The sequence below is a fragment of the Salmo salar genome, chromosome 13 (assembly GCF_965601325.2).
Source record: "Salmo salar chromosome 13, fSalSal1, whole genome shotgun sequence".
Taxonomy (NCBI): Eukaryota; Metazoa; Chordata; class Actinopteri; order Salmoniformes; family Salmonidae; genus Salmo; species Salmo salar.
This window is the reverse complement of record NC_138303.1, coordinates 21198579-21214329: the sequence shown is the minus strand read 5'-3', so window position 1 is coordinate 21214329 and position 15751 is coordinate 21198579. Positions and strand designations below refer to the sequence as shown.

The following is a 15751-nucleotide window of genomic DNA, read 5'->3' as shown; positions in this document are numbered from 1 at the left end:
GCACCTGCTTTCAATATACTTTGTATCTCTCATTTACTCAAGCATTTCCTTCATTTTGTCAGTTACCTGTATATTGGCCTATGTTGCTTTCTTCAGAGGATCTTTATTTACGGTCATGCTGAGTATTTGATTTCTGGTAACTTTATGAAGCACAGTAACGGTGTCTGGATTCACAGTGTGACAGTAATAGCAGGCAGCTGGTCTGGTTCCTCTCAATAATCTCTCTAATATGTATAGCTATCAATGAGAGACATGGTGTAGGGTGTAGGTGCATAGCTTCAGTCCTCCAGGGCGAACAGTATACACCATATGCTCCCTTTCAATGACAAGTTGATTCCTTGGGCTACCAGGTGTGTGGAATCTATAGTCAATCAGTTACACTAACTCATCAATGAGAGAGAGAGAGAAGAGAGAGAGAGAGAGAGAGAGAGAGAGAGAGAGAGAGAGAGAGAGAGAGAGAGAGAGAGACCAGCAGGATAGGAGCCCTCGAGTACTGGAGTTGTGCACTTCTGGTGTTATGGGAAAGACACAAAAAGAGACTATTTTTACACAATGGAGTTGTAACTACAGTCTACTTCTACTGCATCATGGGAGATGTAGGCATTTGACTCTTACTAGTAGAATAGAACCATTGCTTTTGGCCAGCTACATCTCTGATTATTGCTTTATCAAATACAGCTAGGGCAGAAACAATCACAGCAAACATCTGTCATAGCATGTCCTATCAAAATGCTCTGTTTATAAAATACTGAAGGTATAGGTCTACATTATATTCAGGTCTACAGCTTATGTTCCTCTAGAACGTTCAAATAATATAAAGTACCAGTCAAAAGTTTGGACACACCTACACATTCAAGGGTTTTTCTTTATTTTTACTATTTTCTACATTGTAGAATAATAGGGAAGACATAAACTATGAAATAACACACATGGAATCATGCAGTAACCAAAGAAGTGTTAAACAAATCAAAATATATTTTATATTTGAGATTCTTCAAAGTAGCCATCCTTTGCCTTGATGACAGCTTTGCGCACTCTTGGCATTCTCTCAACCAGCTTCATGAGGTAGTCACCTGGAATGCATTCCAATTAACAGGTGTGCCTTGTTAAAAGTACATTTGTGGAATTTCTTTCCTTAATGTGTTTGAGCCAATCAGTTTTGTTGTGACAGGGTAGGGTTGGTATACAGAAGATAGCCCTATTCGGTAAAAGCACCTCAGCTTACAGCCCAAACAACCACTGTGTCTTTGTGAGACGCAGAGTAGGTGAACGGATGATCTCTGCATGTGTGGTTCCCAACGTGAAACATGGAGGAGGAGGTGTGATGGTGTGGGGGTGCTTTGCTGGTGACATTGTCAGTGATTATTTAGAATTCAAGGCAAACTTAACCAGCATGGCTACCAAAGCATTCTGCAGCGATATGCCATCCCATCTGGTTTACATTTAGTGGGACTGTCATTTGTTTTTCAACAGGACAATGACCCAACACACTTCCAGGCTGTGTAAGGGCTATTTGACCAATAAGGAGAGTGATGGAGTGCTGCATCAGATGACCTGGCCTCCACAATCACCCCACCTCAACCCAATTGGGATGAGTTGGACCGCGGAGTGACAGGAAAACAGCCAACAAGTGCTCAGCATATGTGAGAACTCCTTCAAGACTGTTGGAAAAGCATTCATCATGAAGCTGGTTGAAAGAATGCCAAGAGTGTGTAAAGCTGTCATTAAGGCAAAGGGTGGCTACTTTGAAGAATCTAAATTAGAAAATATAATTAGATTTGTTTAACACTTTGTTGGTTTCTACATGATTCCATGTGTGTTATTTCACAGTTTTGATGTCTTCACTATTATTCTACAATGTAAAAATAGTAAAAATAAAGAAAAACCCTTGAATGAGTAGGTGTGTCCTAACTTTTGACTGGTACGGTATATGTTTGTCATAGACATGGTTCATTTACAGTACAAAGACATCATCTGGGGGGTGACATTCTGTACATTGTGAAGACAAGGCTTTATAAAAGAGATGAAAGGAAGAGAATGTGCTTTGAGGAGAGGGTGCTAATGAAGGCAAGGGTATATATACTTTATACTGTATGAATTAGATCTATCAAAACTATAAATACATATTCCAAAATGAAAATCCTGAGAGGAAAAGATAAATTGTGAACAGTTGGGTTGTGATGTGAGTATGATACAGAGACATTGACATTCAGTAGTTTGCTGCATTTCCTTTCCACCAACCTTGGAGTAATGCCCCCAACGTAATGAACTACAGTAATTGATCAGTAACAATACTCCTCTCTACACCCAAAAATAAAAAAATAAACCAAAAAGGGGGGAATCTGTTGTAGTTAAGATCTAATTTGTCTACATTGTCAACATCCTTTCAAACATCTTATATCTATGTTACAGTGTGTGCCCTTGTATTCAGCACTTCTCTCTCTCTCTCTCTCATCATTTAAACCAGTTTGGCCTTGTTGAATGGGAAACCTCCTTCAGTGTGTTTGGCATGTAGTCTAAAGGCTCCTCTTCTCCTCTTTTCCATTCTCTCTCCCCTCCTTTCTTCCCTCCTCTCACAGCCCTATTCTGCGGTCACATATCTGGAGCGAGCAGGTCCTTCCATGGCTACTGGAAATAGCAGAGGAGAGTGAGGGCTGCCAAACGGACGGAGGGAGGGATGAGCTAAGAGATGTTTCCAAAGGAGGCTGCAGGGAGAGGGAGAGACAGAGAGAGAGAGAGATGAATACAAGGAAAACAGTGGGGTTGGGAGTTGGATTGGCATCACTGTCTTTCACACCATAATGCCCAACTCCAACAACACACACACACACACACACACACCACACACACACACACACACACACACACACACACACACACACACACACACAGCGCCATCCAGATCACCTTCCTCTGTCTGCCCTCTCTTCAAACCCTGTCTTATCGGTCAACAACCCAGTTGCATTAAGAATTATTTCTGAAACATCAGTCTGTAGAGTGAAACCTCTGGTTCACATTCTCTCTATGCCTTAAACCCTTCTCATATCAAACTCATCGGCGTCTATGACCCATAGACGTGACCGATTGGTTTCTGTGATTACACTTTTGCACCGGCCTCAAATGACAACAAACTGTATTTTTACATTGGAGGAGTAAAAAACAAAAAAGGAGACATTTGGCATTTGAGTTATCAGTCCCCTGATTAGGGAGAGAAAACCCGTTACCTGTCTCTAACACACAGGCAGATCTAACATGATATTGGAGAGAATCAGACCCTGGGACAAAGAGAGAGGGAGAGAAGGAGTTAGCAGGTGGAGAAAGAAAGGCAGATGGGATTGAGGGGTGGCTTGAGATTTGTTCAGGTAAAGGGGGTCTATCTCTCAGATGAAAATCTTCTAAGAGGACATGAGGACTAAGGGGTTCCTGAGCAAATTTGTGTTTGGGTAAAAATGTCATGTTCCTTTTATTTCTGAGCCTGTCATGCTTTCTGCCCCAGTGAATTCACATTGCAGTTCAGTCGAGCGGGCAGACAGACAGACAAACAGACAGACAGCGCATGGAACTGTGAACAGAACTCTCTCCGCCAGGACACGGAACAACAGAAAATCAAAAGGAACGTTCCAACCTAGCGACAAGGTTACCCCAGCGACGTCCCATGGCAACTGAGGCGTTGCTGACAACATTTCCGGGAGGGGGGATGACGTCATTACATTTTTTCTGCTAATTACCGCATTACGGAGCAGATGGCTTGTTCCACGCAAGCACCGCTCATACACGCACGTACACACACACACACACACACACACACACACACACACACACACACACACACACCACACTTCACAGGAAATAAGACACGTTGACAGAAGGAAGGGACAGAGAGACTGTGGCCGTGTCCGAATACCCATATTAGCGTGCTATATACATAAACTGCATAACTATGTACTCATCGTTGCATACTATTTAGCATGTATCGTTTAGTGAAAAGTATGCAGTATGCCATGGCCGCAACGCAGTAGTGGTTCCTGATGGCTGAGTAGGTGGGGCGTGGCCGAGTGTGGAAGGATTTTCCCAAATTCAACAGACATGCATTGCATTAACCAGCCTCATTTTCAATTTCTCTAAACTCTGAGTAGAATAGGAATGGAGTTATAGGCCTACTGAGGCTGGTTATTGGCAGACTATTACATTCGACCTATACCTATTTAAAAAGGACTGAAGACAAACAGACAATAATGTATTTATTAGTGAAACCAAAGTGCTGTAACATATATAAATTTAATCAAATAGCCTAGTATACACACCAAAACGTTTCAAACTAAAGCACTGATCATTGGGAACGAGATCAGGATGACTGCTAAGGCTTGATCCATAAAGTAAATAATGAAATAGGTAACTTAGCCTACAAAACTAAAACTAGCCATATGTTCAAATCAAAAGCCCTGATTAACATGACACCAATAACGCTGCCACATCCCGAGTCCCCGGTGCCGACACATTCACAAATAAAAATATGGTTTAAAAGCTCTGACGACGGCCAAGAGAACAATAACCACTTTTCAATGAGAAAACAGAACTTCACTTTGGTAAAAAAAAGAAGCTCCTTCTGTTTTCAAAGATGTAGCCTACGATGCAATACTCAATGCAAAGAGAACAAAAACGACTTAGTCTACATTTGAACACCACCGCAGAAGCTTCGCTATTCGGCATTGTCCCAATTATGTAGCCCAGTTCTATTTTGCTTGAGGGCCTATGCTAGTCAATCAATGGGATATAAAGATTCATTTCAGAGTAATTCCATGGCACGGGTGTGATGCGCATGCCCCCCACCCCCTGTAAATACCGGGGAGCCTAGCATCACTTCCTGTTTTCTTCCCTCGGCAACCGGAAGTGAGCGAGGAGTGAATGTAGAAGACTCTTTAAGTGAGTTATTCACTGAGTGTTTGAAGTATACTCCATTTTGGGCAAAGCTTGCTCCTCCCAAGAGTGTTCTGCAGTGTTTTGTGGTCCATTAAGTTTTTTCTTACAGGTCGACACCGTGCTACGAAGTAGGGTGAACGGGTTGGGCCAACCTGTACACTGTGCATGGCTTTGTTGTCTTGTCTGTTTCTGTCCACTGGTTAGCCTCCTGGCTAATTGTGTTACATGTTGCTTGTTCACTTCAGCTGGACACTAGCCTCTTCTCTCTGGAGATTCGGGCTGGGTATCGCGCCTACCCAGGCTAAGGGAGACTCGGTGTGTTATCTAGCTGTAATTAAACATGTTTCTTTCCAGAAGTAGGATGGGTGATTGCCGAGTCGCACCTCAATGTCCAGGCTTCGCATACTAGCTTGCAAAGTCTCATTACTGGCTCGAGCTGTAGCCGGTAATGACTGACTGTGTGAGGAGGGGTCTTAAGAACAGACTGGCCAACTTTTGTGAAATTAGTGAGAGGCGCATGCTCTGAATCTCACTCTGCGCCTCTCACTAATTTCACAAGAGTTGGCCAGTCTGTTCTTAAGACCCCTCCTCACACAGTCAGTCATTGTGTCAATTGAGTCTGGCTCCTCACATCCATACCTTTTGGGGATTGTCAGTGGAATTTCCCTAATATATTTTGATATCCATAGAATATATTATTACTTAAATTAGCATGTTGCCCTGAGAAAATAACTACTTTATACTTATACCTGGTATAGTATTAAAAGGGTGTTAAACAGATAATCTGTTCTATAAGACATGTCTGTATTTCTGCTTCTGTCTAAACAGAGAGAAGACTATCCACCATGCCATACTACTGCGATAAATGCAGTGCTGGCTTGGCTTCGGCTGATGCCCATTCCACCTGTTTGATGTGCCTGGGTTTAGAGCATGCCATTTAGGCTGTGGAGTCCCCCTTCAACTGCATGTGTTGTGCTATTCTTGGCCCACGTCTATGCGATTCACGATTAGCTATGATGAGGGAGACAAATGCTAGAGGCTCCGGGAGCGGTCTCAAGCGTAAACAACCCTGCTCAGCAGCGGGCCCGCCCACCAAGCAGGAGGACAGGGGACCTACTCTGGATGAGTTGGAGGCCCAGGCAGCCTTTCTGTCTTCCCAGCTCCACTCTCTCAGCATGACAGGCTCCGTTGAAGACTTAAGACAGGATCCTGATGCTATCTCCATCTTTCCTGGTAATGACCTAGACGAAGAGACCTCTGAGGCCGGTTCTGGGTCAGCGATCCATGTTCTCAGAGAGGGCTGAGAGTGAAGCACCCACTTCTGCAGTTCACACTGTATGCAGGAGCTCCCCTCTAGGGTTTTGAAAGCTCTGGATATTAAACCAGACCTTAACAGCAGGCCGGGCAGAGTGTACATACCTCAGTGCCCCAAGTTCTCCAAGGAACTGTGCCAGACTTGGGGTAAGGTGAACTCAAGGTTCCATGTCTCATGCCAATGCAAGCCTTGGAACTTCATGGCTTCCCCCGAGGAGTTGGGACTGGATAAATACCCTGTCATGTACCCCATTGTTGCGGCCATGGTCCTCATAGACAAGGAGATCATTGGTAAGTCTCCCTGCTGTCCTCCGGGGCCTCACCAGGCTGCTGACGTCCAATTAAAGGACACCTTCCTGACCTTGGCCATGGTGGCTCGCCTTATGAATGCAACCACTCTGCTGCAGACATACCTGTACGGTCTGAAAGCTCGCCTGTCCATCGACGGTGACCCTGAGCTGACGGCTGAAATGACTCAGGTGTCCATACTCCTCTCCCTCTTAACCTGTTGGGGCTAGGGGGCAGTATTTGCACGGCTGGATAAAAAAATGTACCCGATTTAATCTGGTTACTAATCCTACCCAGTAACGAGAATATGCATATACTTATTAGATATGGATAGAAAACACCCTAAAGTTTCTAAAACTGTTTGAATGGTGTCTGTGAGTATAACAGAACTCATTTGGCAGGCAAAACCCTGAGACATTTTCTGACAGGAAGTGGATACCTGATGTGTTGTATTACATTTAAACCTATGCCATTGAAAAACACAGGGGCTGAGGAATATTTTGGCACTTCCTATTGCTTCCACTAGATGTCACCAGCCTTTACAAAGTGTTTTGAGTCTTCTGGAGGGAGATCTGACCGAACAAGAGCCATGGAACGATGATGGCCCATTAGACACCTGGCGCGCGAGTTCATGTTGGGTACCCTCGTTCCAATACGTTATAAAAGAGAATGCATTCGTCCACCTTGAATATTATTCATGTTCTGGTTAAAAAAGGCCCTAATGATTTATGCTATACAACGTTTGACATGTTTGAACGAACGTAAATATATTTTTTCCCCTCGTTCATGAAGTGAAGTCCGGCGGGCTTAGATCATGTGCTAACAAGACGGAGATTTTTGGACATAAATGATGAGCTTTTTTGAACAAAACTACATTCGTTATGGACCTGTGATACCTGGAAGTGACATCTGATGAAGAGAATCAAAGGTAATGGATTATTTACATAGTATTTTCGATTTTAGATCTCCCCAACATGGCGGCTAGTCTGTATCGCAACGCGTATTTTTCTGGGCGCAGTGCTCAGATTATTGCAAAGTGTGATTTCCCAGTAAGGTTATTTTTAAATCTGGCAAGTTGATTGCGTTCAAGAGATGTAAATCTATAATTCTTTAAATGACAATATAATATTTTACCAATGTTTTCTAATTTTAATTATTTAATTTGTGGTGCTGACTTGAATGCCGGTTATTGGAGGGAAACGATTTCCTGAACATCAACGCCACAGTAAAACGCTGTTTTTGGATATAAATATGAACTTGATAGAACTAAAAATGCATGCATTGTCTAACACAATGTCCTAGGAGTGTCATCTGTTGGAGATTGTAAAAGGTTAGTGCATCATTTTAGCTGATTTATGGTTTTGGTGACGCCTGTCTTTGAATTGGCACAACATTACACACAACTCTTGTAAATGTACTGTCCTAACATACTCTAAATTTATGCTTTCGCCGTAAAACCTTTTTGAAATCGTAAAACGTGGTTAGATTAAGGAGATGTTTATCTTTCAAAGGGTGTAAAATAGTTGTATGTTTGAAAAATTTGAATTTTGACATTTATTTGGATTCAAATTTGCCGCTCTTGAAATGCACCTGCTGTTGATGGAGTGCACCACGGGTGGGACGCTTGCGTCCCACCTAGCCCATAGAGGTTAAATGCTGAGATGTCACCTGCTAATGGAAAACCCCTGTCTCCGGTCATCTCGTAACACAGACAGCTTTGGCTCTCACACACAAAGATGTCGACCTCCGTGAAGAAACCCTTTATGGACCTCCCCATTTCCCCAGGCCAAGTTGCAGAAGGACAGAAAGACCCTGCAGTTTTTCATGGGTCCCCTGCCCCGCATTACCCTACCCAGAGACCATTGCAGTCTAGACCTCAGCTCTCCTCTGCCTGGAAAGGGTGCTTGGGCCCTCCCCCAAACCAGCAATGCCCTGATCAGCCACGTCAACAGGCCCTGGGTCAACAGTGGCACCACCACCAGCACAGGCAGCGGCACAACAAGCACCATCCCAATGTAGAAGGACGGGCCTCCTCAGTTATCCTGATGGGTGTGACTCCGGCATTGGTCGCTTCTGCCTGTGGAGTCCCCCTCGGTGCTGGATACAGTATTACAGCGGTACAAACTCCAGTTCCGATGCTGGCCACCACCTTTCAGAGGGGTTTGGTCAACTACAACAGCCAACCCCCTGAAAAGATAAGCTCTCCAGCTGGAGATTGCCTCCCTGCTGAAGAAGAATGCAATCAGACAACTCAAACCATCAGAACAGCACAGTGGGTTCTATAGATTACATTTCCTAGCCCCAAGAGGGATGGTGGCTTTCGCCCCATCCTGGACATGAGGCTTCTCAACCGGTGCTTGAAAACACTCCTCTTCAAGATGCTATCTCTGTCCCGCATCTTACAGGCTATTAGCACAGGCCAGTGGTTCAGCAATGTCAACTTAAAAGATGCCTACTTCCATGTACCGATCCACCCGGCTTACAGGAAGTTCCTGTGCTTTGCTTTCAACGGCATGGCATACGAATACCAAGTGCAACCTTTCTTCCTCTCCTTGGCACCAAGAACATTCACAGAAGGCATGGATGCCGCTCTAGCCCCCCTAACATCACAGGGGATGATGGTACTGAATTACCTAGATCATTGGCTAATCTGTGCTCATTCACAAGAACAGGCAGGAGCAGACAAAACATCTCTCCTGAAGCACATCTCAGAGCTAGTCCTCAGGTTGAATATGCAAAAAAGCCACCTGGTCCCCACTCAAAATGTGACGTTCATGTGCATGCGGAGCCACTCGTCTGTAATGAGGGCTCACCTCACACAAGAGCGAGCCCAGAAAATTGTAGATCTCAATCATTTTGTCCAAGACCAGAAGGTGACTGTTCTTCAGTGTCAGAGACTGATTGGTCTCCTCTCCGCAGCCTCTCTTTTAACCCCATAGGGCCTCCTACACTTGAGACCCCTGCAGACGTAGTTCAATGCTCAAGGTTTCCATCCCCAGGAACACAGGTATATCTGCCTGACTGTGTCCAAGGAATGCACGTGATCACTGGCAAGATGGCGATCCCTGGATTTCCTTTCAGGTGCGATACGCCTGGGCAGAGTCCATCGGAGGGAACTGGCTCAAACAGACATCTCCTTGATATGCTGAGGAGAACTATAGAGGGGGAGGGCCGTCAGCAGGACATGGAGCCCCAGCTGGTCCAAACTCCACATCAATATGCTGGAGTTGAGAGCAGTCTGCTCAACTTTCTCACAACTGCAGGACAAACATGTGCTGGTACAGACAGACAACACCACGTTGGTAGTGTACATAAACCACTAAGGGGGTCTGGGTTCCATCCGCCTTCACCAGATGGTACATACCCTTCTGCTGCGGTCACAGCAGAATCTGGCCTCACTAAGAGCTGTGCACCTCCCAGGGATTCTGAACAATGCGGCAGACATGCTGACCAGGGAAGGCCTTCCGGAAGGGAAGTGGCTACTACATCCCTGAATAGTGAGTCGTAAGTGGGGAATCTTTGGGGAAGCAGCGGTGGATCTGGTTCTCGATATCCAACCCCCCCGAACACTCGGCCTAGATGCCCTGGCCCTCGAGTGATTTCAACGACTCTGGACAGAATCAGAGAATCGGGCCACCAAGTCTTTCTGATTGCCCGAGATGGCCGAGACACCACTGGTTGAGCACTCCTAGCGGGGACAGCAGGGGAACTACCTCGGAGGCCGGACCTATTGTCACAGGCAAAAGTGATTCCCTCCTGCCTGCTGCTGTGGGCATGTTCACTGAACAGCGAAAATGGTCTGGTTTAGATCTTACAGAGTGCCAGGGCCCCCTCCACCACGTCAACCTATGACACAAGGTGGCGTGTGTTCTGCCAGTGGTGTGGGGTGTTCTGCCAGTGGTGTGTGGAGCAGGGGGTTGTTCCAGAAACTTGCGGCATAAGAACTGTGCTCCAGTTCTCAAGGTCTTTGTTCGATGCTGGCAGGACTGCATCCACACTTAATGTGTATGCAGCAGCGATTTCAGCATGTCATGATAAAGAGCAGGATGGGCTGCTTGGAAGCCACCCGCTTATGGACAGATTTCTTAACCTCTATGGGCTAGGTGGGACGCTAGCGTGCCACCCGTGGTGCACTCCATCAACAGCAGGTGCATTTCAAGAGCGGCAAATTTGAATCCAAATAAATGTCAAAATTCAAATTTTTCAAAAATACAACTATTTTACACCATTTGAAAGATAAACATCTCCTTAATCTAACCACGTTTTACGATTTCAAAAAGGTTTTACGGCGAAAGCATAAATTTAGAGTATGTTAGGACAGTACATTTACAAGAGTTGTGTGTAATGTTTTGTCAAGTCAAAGACAGGGTCACCAAAACCATAAAACCAGCTAAAATGATGCACTAACCTTTTACAATCTCCATCAGATGACACTCCTAGGACATTATGTTAGACAATGCATGCATTTTTAGTTCTATCAAGTTCATATTTATATCCAAAAACAGCGTTTTACTATGGCATTGATGTTGAGGAAATCGTTTCCCTCCAATAACCGGCAGTCAAGTCAGCGTCAGAAATTAAATAATTAAAATTAGAAAACATTGGTAAAATATTATATTGTCATTTAAAGAATTATAGATTTACATCTCTTGAACGCAATCAACTTGCCAGATTTAAAAATAACCTTACTGGGAAATCACACTTTGCAATAATCTGAGCACTGCGCCCAGAAAAATACGCGTTGCGATACAGACTAGACGTCATGTTGGGGAGATCTAAAATCGAAAATACTATGTAAATAATCCATTACCTTTGATTCTCTTCATCAGATGTCACTTCCAGGTATCACAGGTCCATAACGAATGTAGTTTTGTTCAAAAAAGCTCATCATTTATGTCCAAAAATCTCCGTCTCGTTAGCACATGATGTAAGCCAGCCGGACTTCTCGTCATGAACGAGGGGAAAAAATATATTTCCGTTCGTTCAAACATGTCAAACGTTGTATAGCATAAATCATTAGGGCCTTTTTTAACCAGAACATGAATAATATTCAAGGTGGACGAATGCATACTCTTTTATAACGTATTGGAACGAGGGTACCCAACATGAACTAGCGCGCCAGGTGTCTAATGGGACATCACCGTTCCATGGCTCTTGTTCGGTCAGATCTCCCTCCAGAAGACTCAAAACACTTTGTAAAGGCTGGTGACATCTAGTGGAAGCAATAGGAAGTGCCAAAATATTCCTAAACCCCTGTGTTTTTCAATGGGATAGGTTTAAAGTCAATACAACACATCAGGTATCCACTTCCTGTCAGAAAATGTCTCAGGGTTTTGCCTGCCAAATGAGTTCTGTTATACTCACAGACACCATTCAAACAGTTTTGGAAACTTTAGAGTGTTTTCTATCCATATATAATAAGTATATGCATATTCTAGTTACTGGGTAGGATTAGTAACCAGATTAAATCGGGTACATTTTTTTTATCCAGACGTGCAAATGCTGCCCCCTAGACCCAACAGGTTAAGAGCATTTCTGGTGGCCATCGCCTCTACCAAGAGAGTTGGTGAGCTCCATGGTTTGTCTGTTAGTGATGCGTGTTATCGTCTAGGCCTAATATTGCCTTCTTACCATGTGCCCCTTGGTCACATGAACCCTTCCGTCCTAACAAAGTAACCTGTGGTTGGGCTGAGCACCTATAATGTGTTGCTCTAGGCTGTGTCTTACAAGAACCGACTTACTCTGTTATTCTCATCCCATTGAATGACTAGCATAGTCCCTCAAAGGAAATAGAATGAAGGTTACTCAAGTTACCACGGTTCTCTGAGCTAGTGACTATGCTAGTCCAGCTGTCTATTGCCTTGTAGCCTCGGGAAGAGTCTTGAGGAAGTGATGCTATGGCCCAGGTATTTATAGGGGCATCATCTAAATCGCTGTGATAACAAAATATATAACAAAAAATATAGTTTTTTCAGCTTTTTGACGCTGGTGGACCAAAATGAAAGTTATTTTCGGTTTTGGTCCACCAGCTTCAAACAGCTGTAAAAACTATATTTTTTGTTTTGTTATTGAAAATATATTTCACAGCGATTTCGATGGTACAGTGATTCCCTACACTATTCAGTGCTTGTTTTCTCACATAAACTGAAATGTGGAATTTTAGCAACCAGGAAATTAGCGATTTCCACTAGATAACACAGCCACAGTCAGAACAGCTTTCCCAGGTTGACAACAGATGCCCCTCCAGTGGAAGAAATCAATAGGCGAATATCACAGCCAATCACAACACTGGCAGGTAAGTAATACTGTGAAACACTATCATTCCACTATTAGTGGTAGACATATTATAGAAATATTCTGAAATTACAATGCAATAATTCCCCAAAATCCTATGTGTAGCACCTTTAATATGAATAGTGTGTACTCAAATATGAAACTACGACATGTCATATCTCAAAATCGATATCTATTTTACCTCTATGAACCTCTACATTGTTTTATGTCCTCCGGATTTGATAAGAAAGATGTCGAGTTCAATTGTAAACGTGCCAGGAAGCCTTAATTCTCGCACAGCATGCAGCCTAGCTGACGTTATGCTACTTTCCAGATTTTTTACCACTTTTTTTCTCGGCCTAATTTTGACCATCCTACAAGGGTAAGAACTGATGATAGCGACATGAGGTTCCGACCATTTGTTTTCTTAGAGGATTATCTACACAAGTAGCCTATTATTTAACACATTCATCAAAGAAGCGTTTTTGAATCGACAGCCTAATCCATCTCCTGTTTCAACTCACGCAAACGAGCGCACACACAGGCACGCACACACAGACAGTGGGAGCTAAGAGATGTGCAAAAAAATGAATAAATTACTAAAAACTCCTGGCTGTTCATGCATATTTTAGTTGTATTCTTCTTTTAGGAGACGAATGGGTTATACATGCATCCAGAGAATAATGTTCAGGCCGTGGCAGCGCGAAGGCAACGAAGAACAGGTTGCTCTGATGCCTGACAATAGAGGTGTGGACCACAACACTGGCGAATAAGTCAGTCGACAGAGAGAAAGTGAAAGAGCACGTACACACACGTACGCACACATGCACACACAGACACCGACACAAGTGCAAACACCCATGCACGAGCACACGCAACATGTACGCACAAACAGCACTCCCTCACGCACACGCTCAAACACAATATTCTTTATCAGCAGTTTCGTCATAATCTTGCTCTGTAATTGCGCAAGGAGCATTTTTTCTCTAATGATTCGCAACAGAAGTAATAGGGTTCTGTGCTCAGGGTAGTGTTGTCATGGAGTATGGAGTAGGGAAGGACATTCAATCAAACCCGCAATGTTGTTTTGTTTACTAACTACTGCCCATGCAAGTTCTGGAGGGAAGATGTTGAAAGAGGGAGAGAAAAAAAAGAAAAGTCAAAGAGAGAGAGAAGCAGAAGTGTGGCATATGGTTAAAAAGGGCAAAATGTAAAAATAAGAAAGTACTGTAGTTGCACAGTAGAGCCATGTCTCAGAAGTGTAAAAAAAAAAGTTCAGCCCCGAACCAGCAAGCTAGATGCATTCGTTTCAGTCAAATCATTGTACTTAAAAAAAAATAACTTCTGGGTTACCGAGCAATCAATACTTAATATCATGTTCATTTCTGTCAGATGAATCTGAAATGATGGTGTATGATACAAGTCACCACTTTAAGTTTCAGGCTGCTATCCTACATTTTAAAATAATTATAGGACAGCATATACAGATGTAGGATCTTAATTTGATCTTCCTGTTGCAAGACAGCTTTCCTGCAATGGAGGAAATGTAAAACATGTAGTGTATTTGAGGTTTAAAAAGGCTTCTGAAGTTTGTAATTTCCACTTTGAAATTTCAGACTTGATTTCCCCTTACGAAAATTGTATCAATACCTACAAAAATGTCCATTAATTATTGTCCACAATAATGAATCATAATCCACAATAATTCACATTTCCTGTTGCTGCAGGGTTATTTTCCTGGTGTAGCAAACTGGCTCAAATGAAGATCTTACATCTGTAGAGAGAATCACTCAGGATTGGGTGAGCTTGAGGATGTGTGTGTGTTCTTTTGGTTTTACTATCCTTGTGGGGACCAGACGTCCTCACAAGGATAGTAAAAGAAGGAAAATTGTTTGTTCCCCACAAGGAGAGTAAAACAAACGTGTGTGTGTGTGTGTGTGTGTGTGTGTGTGTGTGTGTGTGTGGTGTGTGTGTGTGTGTGTGTGTGTGTGTGTGTGTGTGTGTGTGTGTGTGTGTGTGTGTGTGGGGGGGGGGGGGGGCACGTACATGCATGTGTGTCTGCCTGTCTGGGGATCACCAACCTTGAAAAAACACAGGCTGACAGATAGGTGACAGGACTGTGAATCTGAACTCCATTGTTAAACCTTCCACTGTGAAGGCGTCCGCATGCTACCCATCCAAAACAGTTCGGAACAGTTAATGCATATATTACTACATTTTGTGATGTTTTTGTTCGGCTTGTTCGGCTTTTTGTGCACCCGATAAATGTCTTGAGGCAAGCTGAAGTTCGGTAACCAAAGTCTATGCCCCTTTGTCTGTGATTGTTCAACTGTTGGGGTGACACAAGTTTCTTCTTCTTCTCGATTCAGCCCGAAACTCAATGTGGAAGTACCTGCACCTCTACTATTCTAGCTATCTATTATATAAAGACTAGCATTTAAAGGCCAATTCATGGAGGGAGATTGCGGAGTCCGACACAATCACTTCTTAGAAAAAGTGGGGTAAAGAAAAGAACCAAGTGCGGCAGTGGAGATGCTGGGGAAAAGGTTACTCTAAAATTGTCCCTGGCTTGTTCGGCACCTGAAGCATAGGAAGATGGAAAACAACATGCTGTCTTCACCAGAGTATGTTTTCCTGTAGTCAACAAAAACAGTAGCCATGTTTGCTAACAATAGCTAGTCAGTTAGCGCTAGCTACTTGGCTGGCTAGCTAGCCTAGCAGCATACTCGTGCAGAGGAAGCAAGCGAAAACAACTAAACTAAAGATCTTTAGATCTTTTTGAGCAAACATAATTTTGTCAGAGATAGTAAATCATAAGCTTCCCACATTGGTAACATCGAAGTCAAAGTTCGGTAGCATGGTCCAGCTAGTTAAAATGTTGCAAATGTTTGAGCGGTGTTGTTTGCCCTCTACTTCTTTTTCAAGGTACAAACACCAGTGAATGGGGACATCACCA

General features: G+C 43.6%; 1 protein-coding gene across 1 annotated transcript in view; it reads right to left on the bottom strand.

The window, feature by feature from the left end:
* Positions 1-1921: 1921 nt before the first annotated feature.
* The window catches only part of samd10b (sterile alpha motif domain containing 10b), a 143902-nt gene continuing 130072 nt past the window's right edge, over positions 1922-15751 (bottom strand). The window contains exon 5 of the mRNA XM_045693020.2: positions 1922-2705. Coding sequence (XP_045548976.1) covers positions 2683-2705 — 23 coding nt within the window. The 3' untranslated portion in view covers positions 1922-2682. The remainder of the gene's footprint in view (positions 2706-15751) is intronic.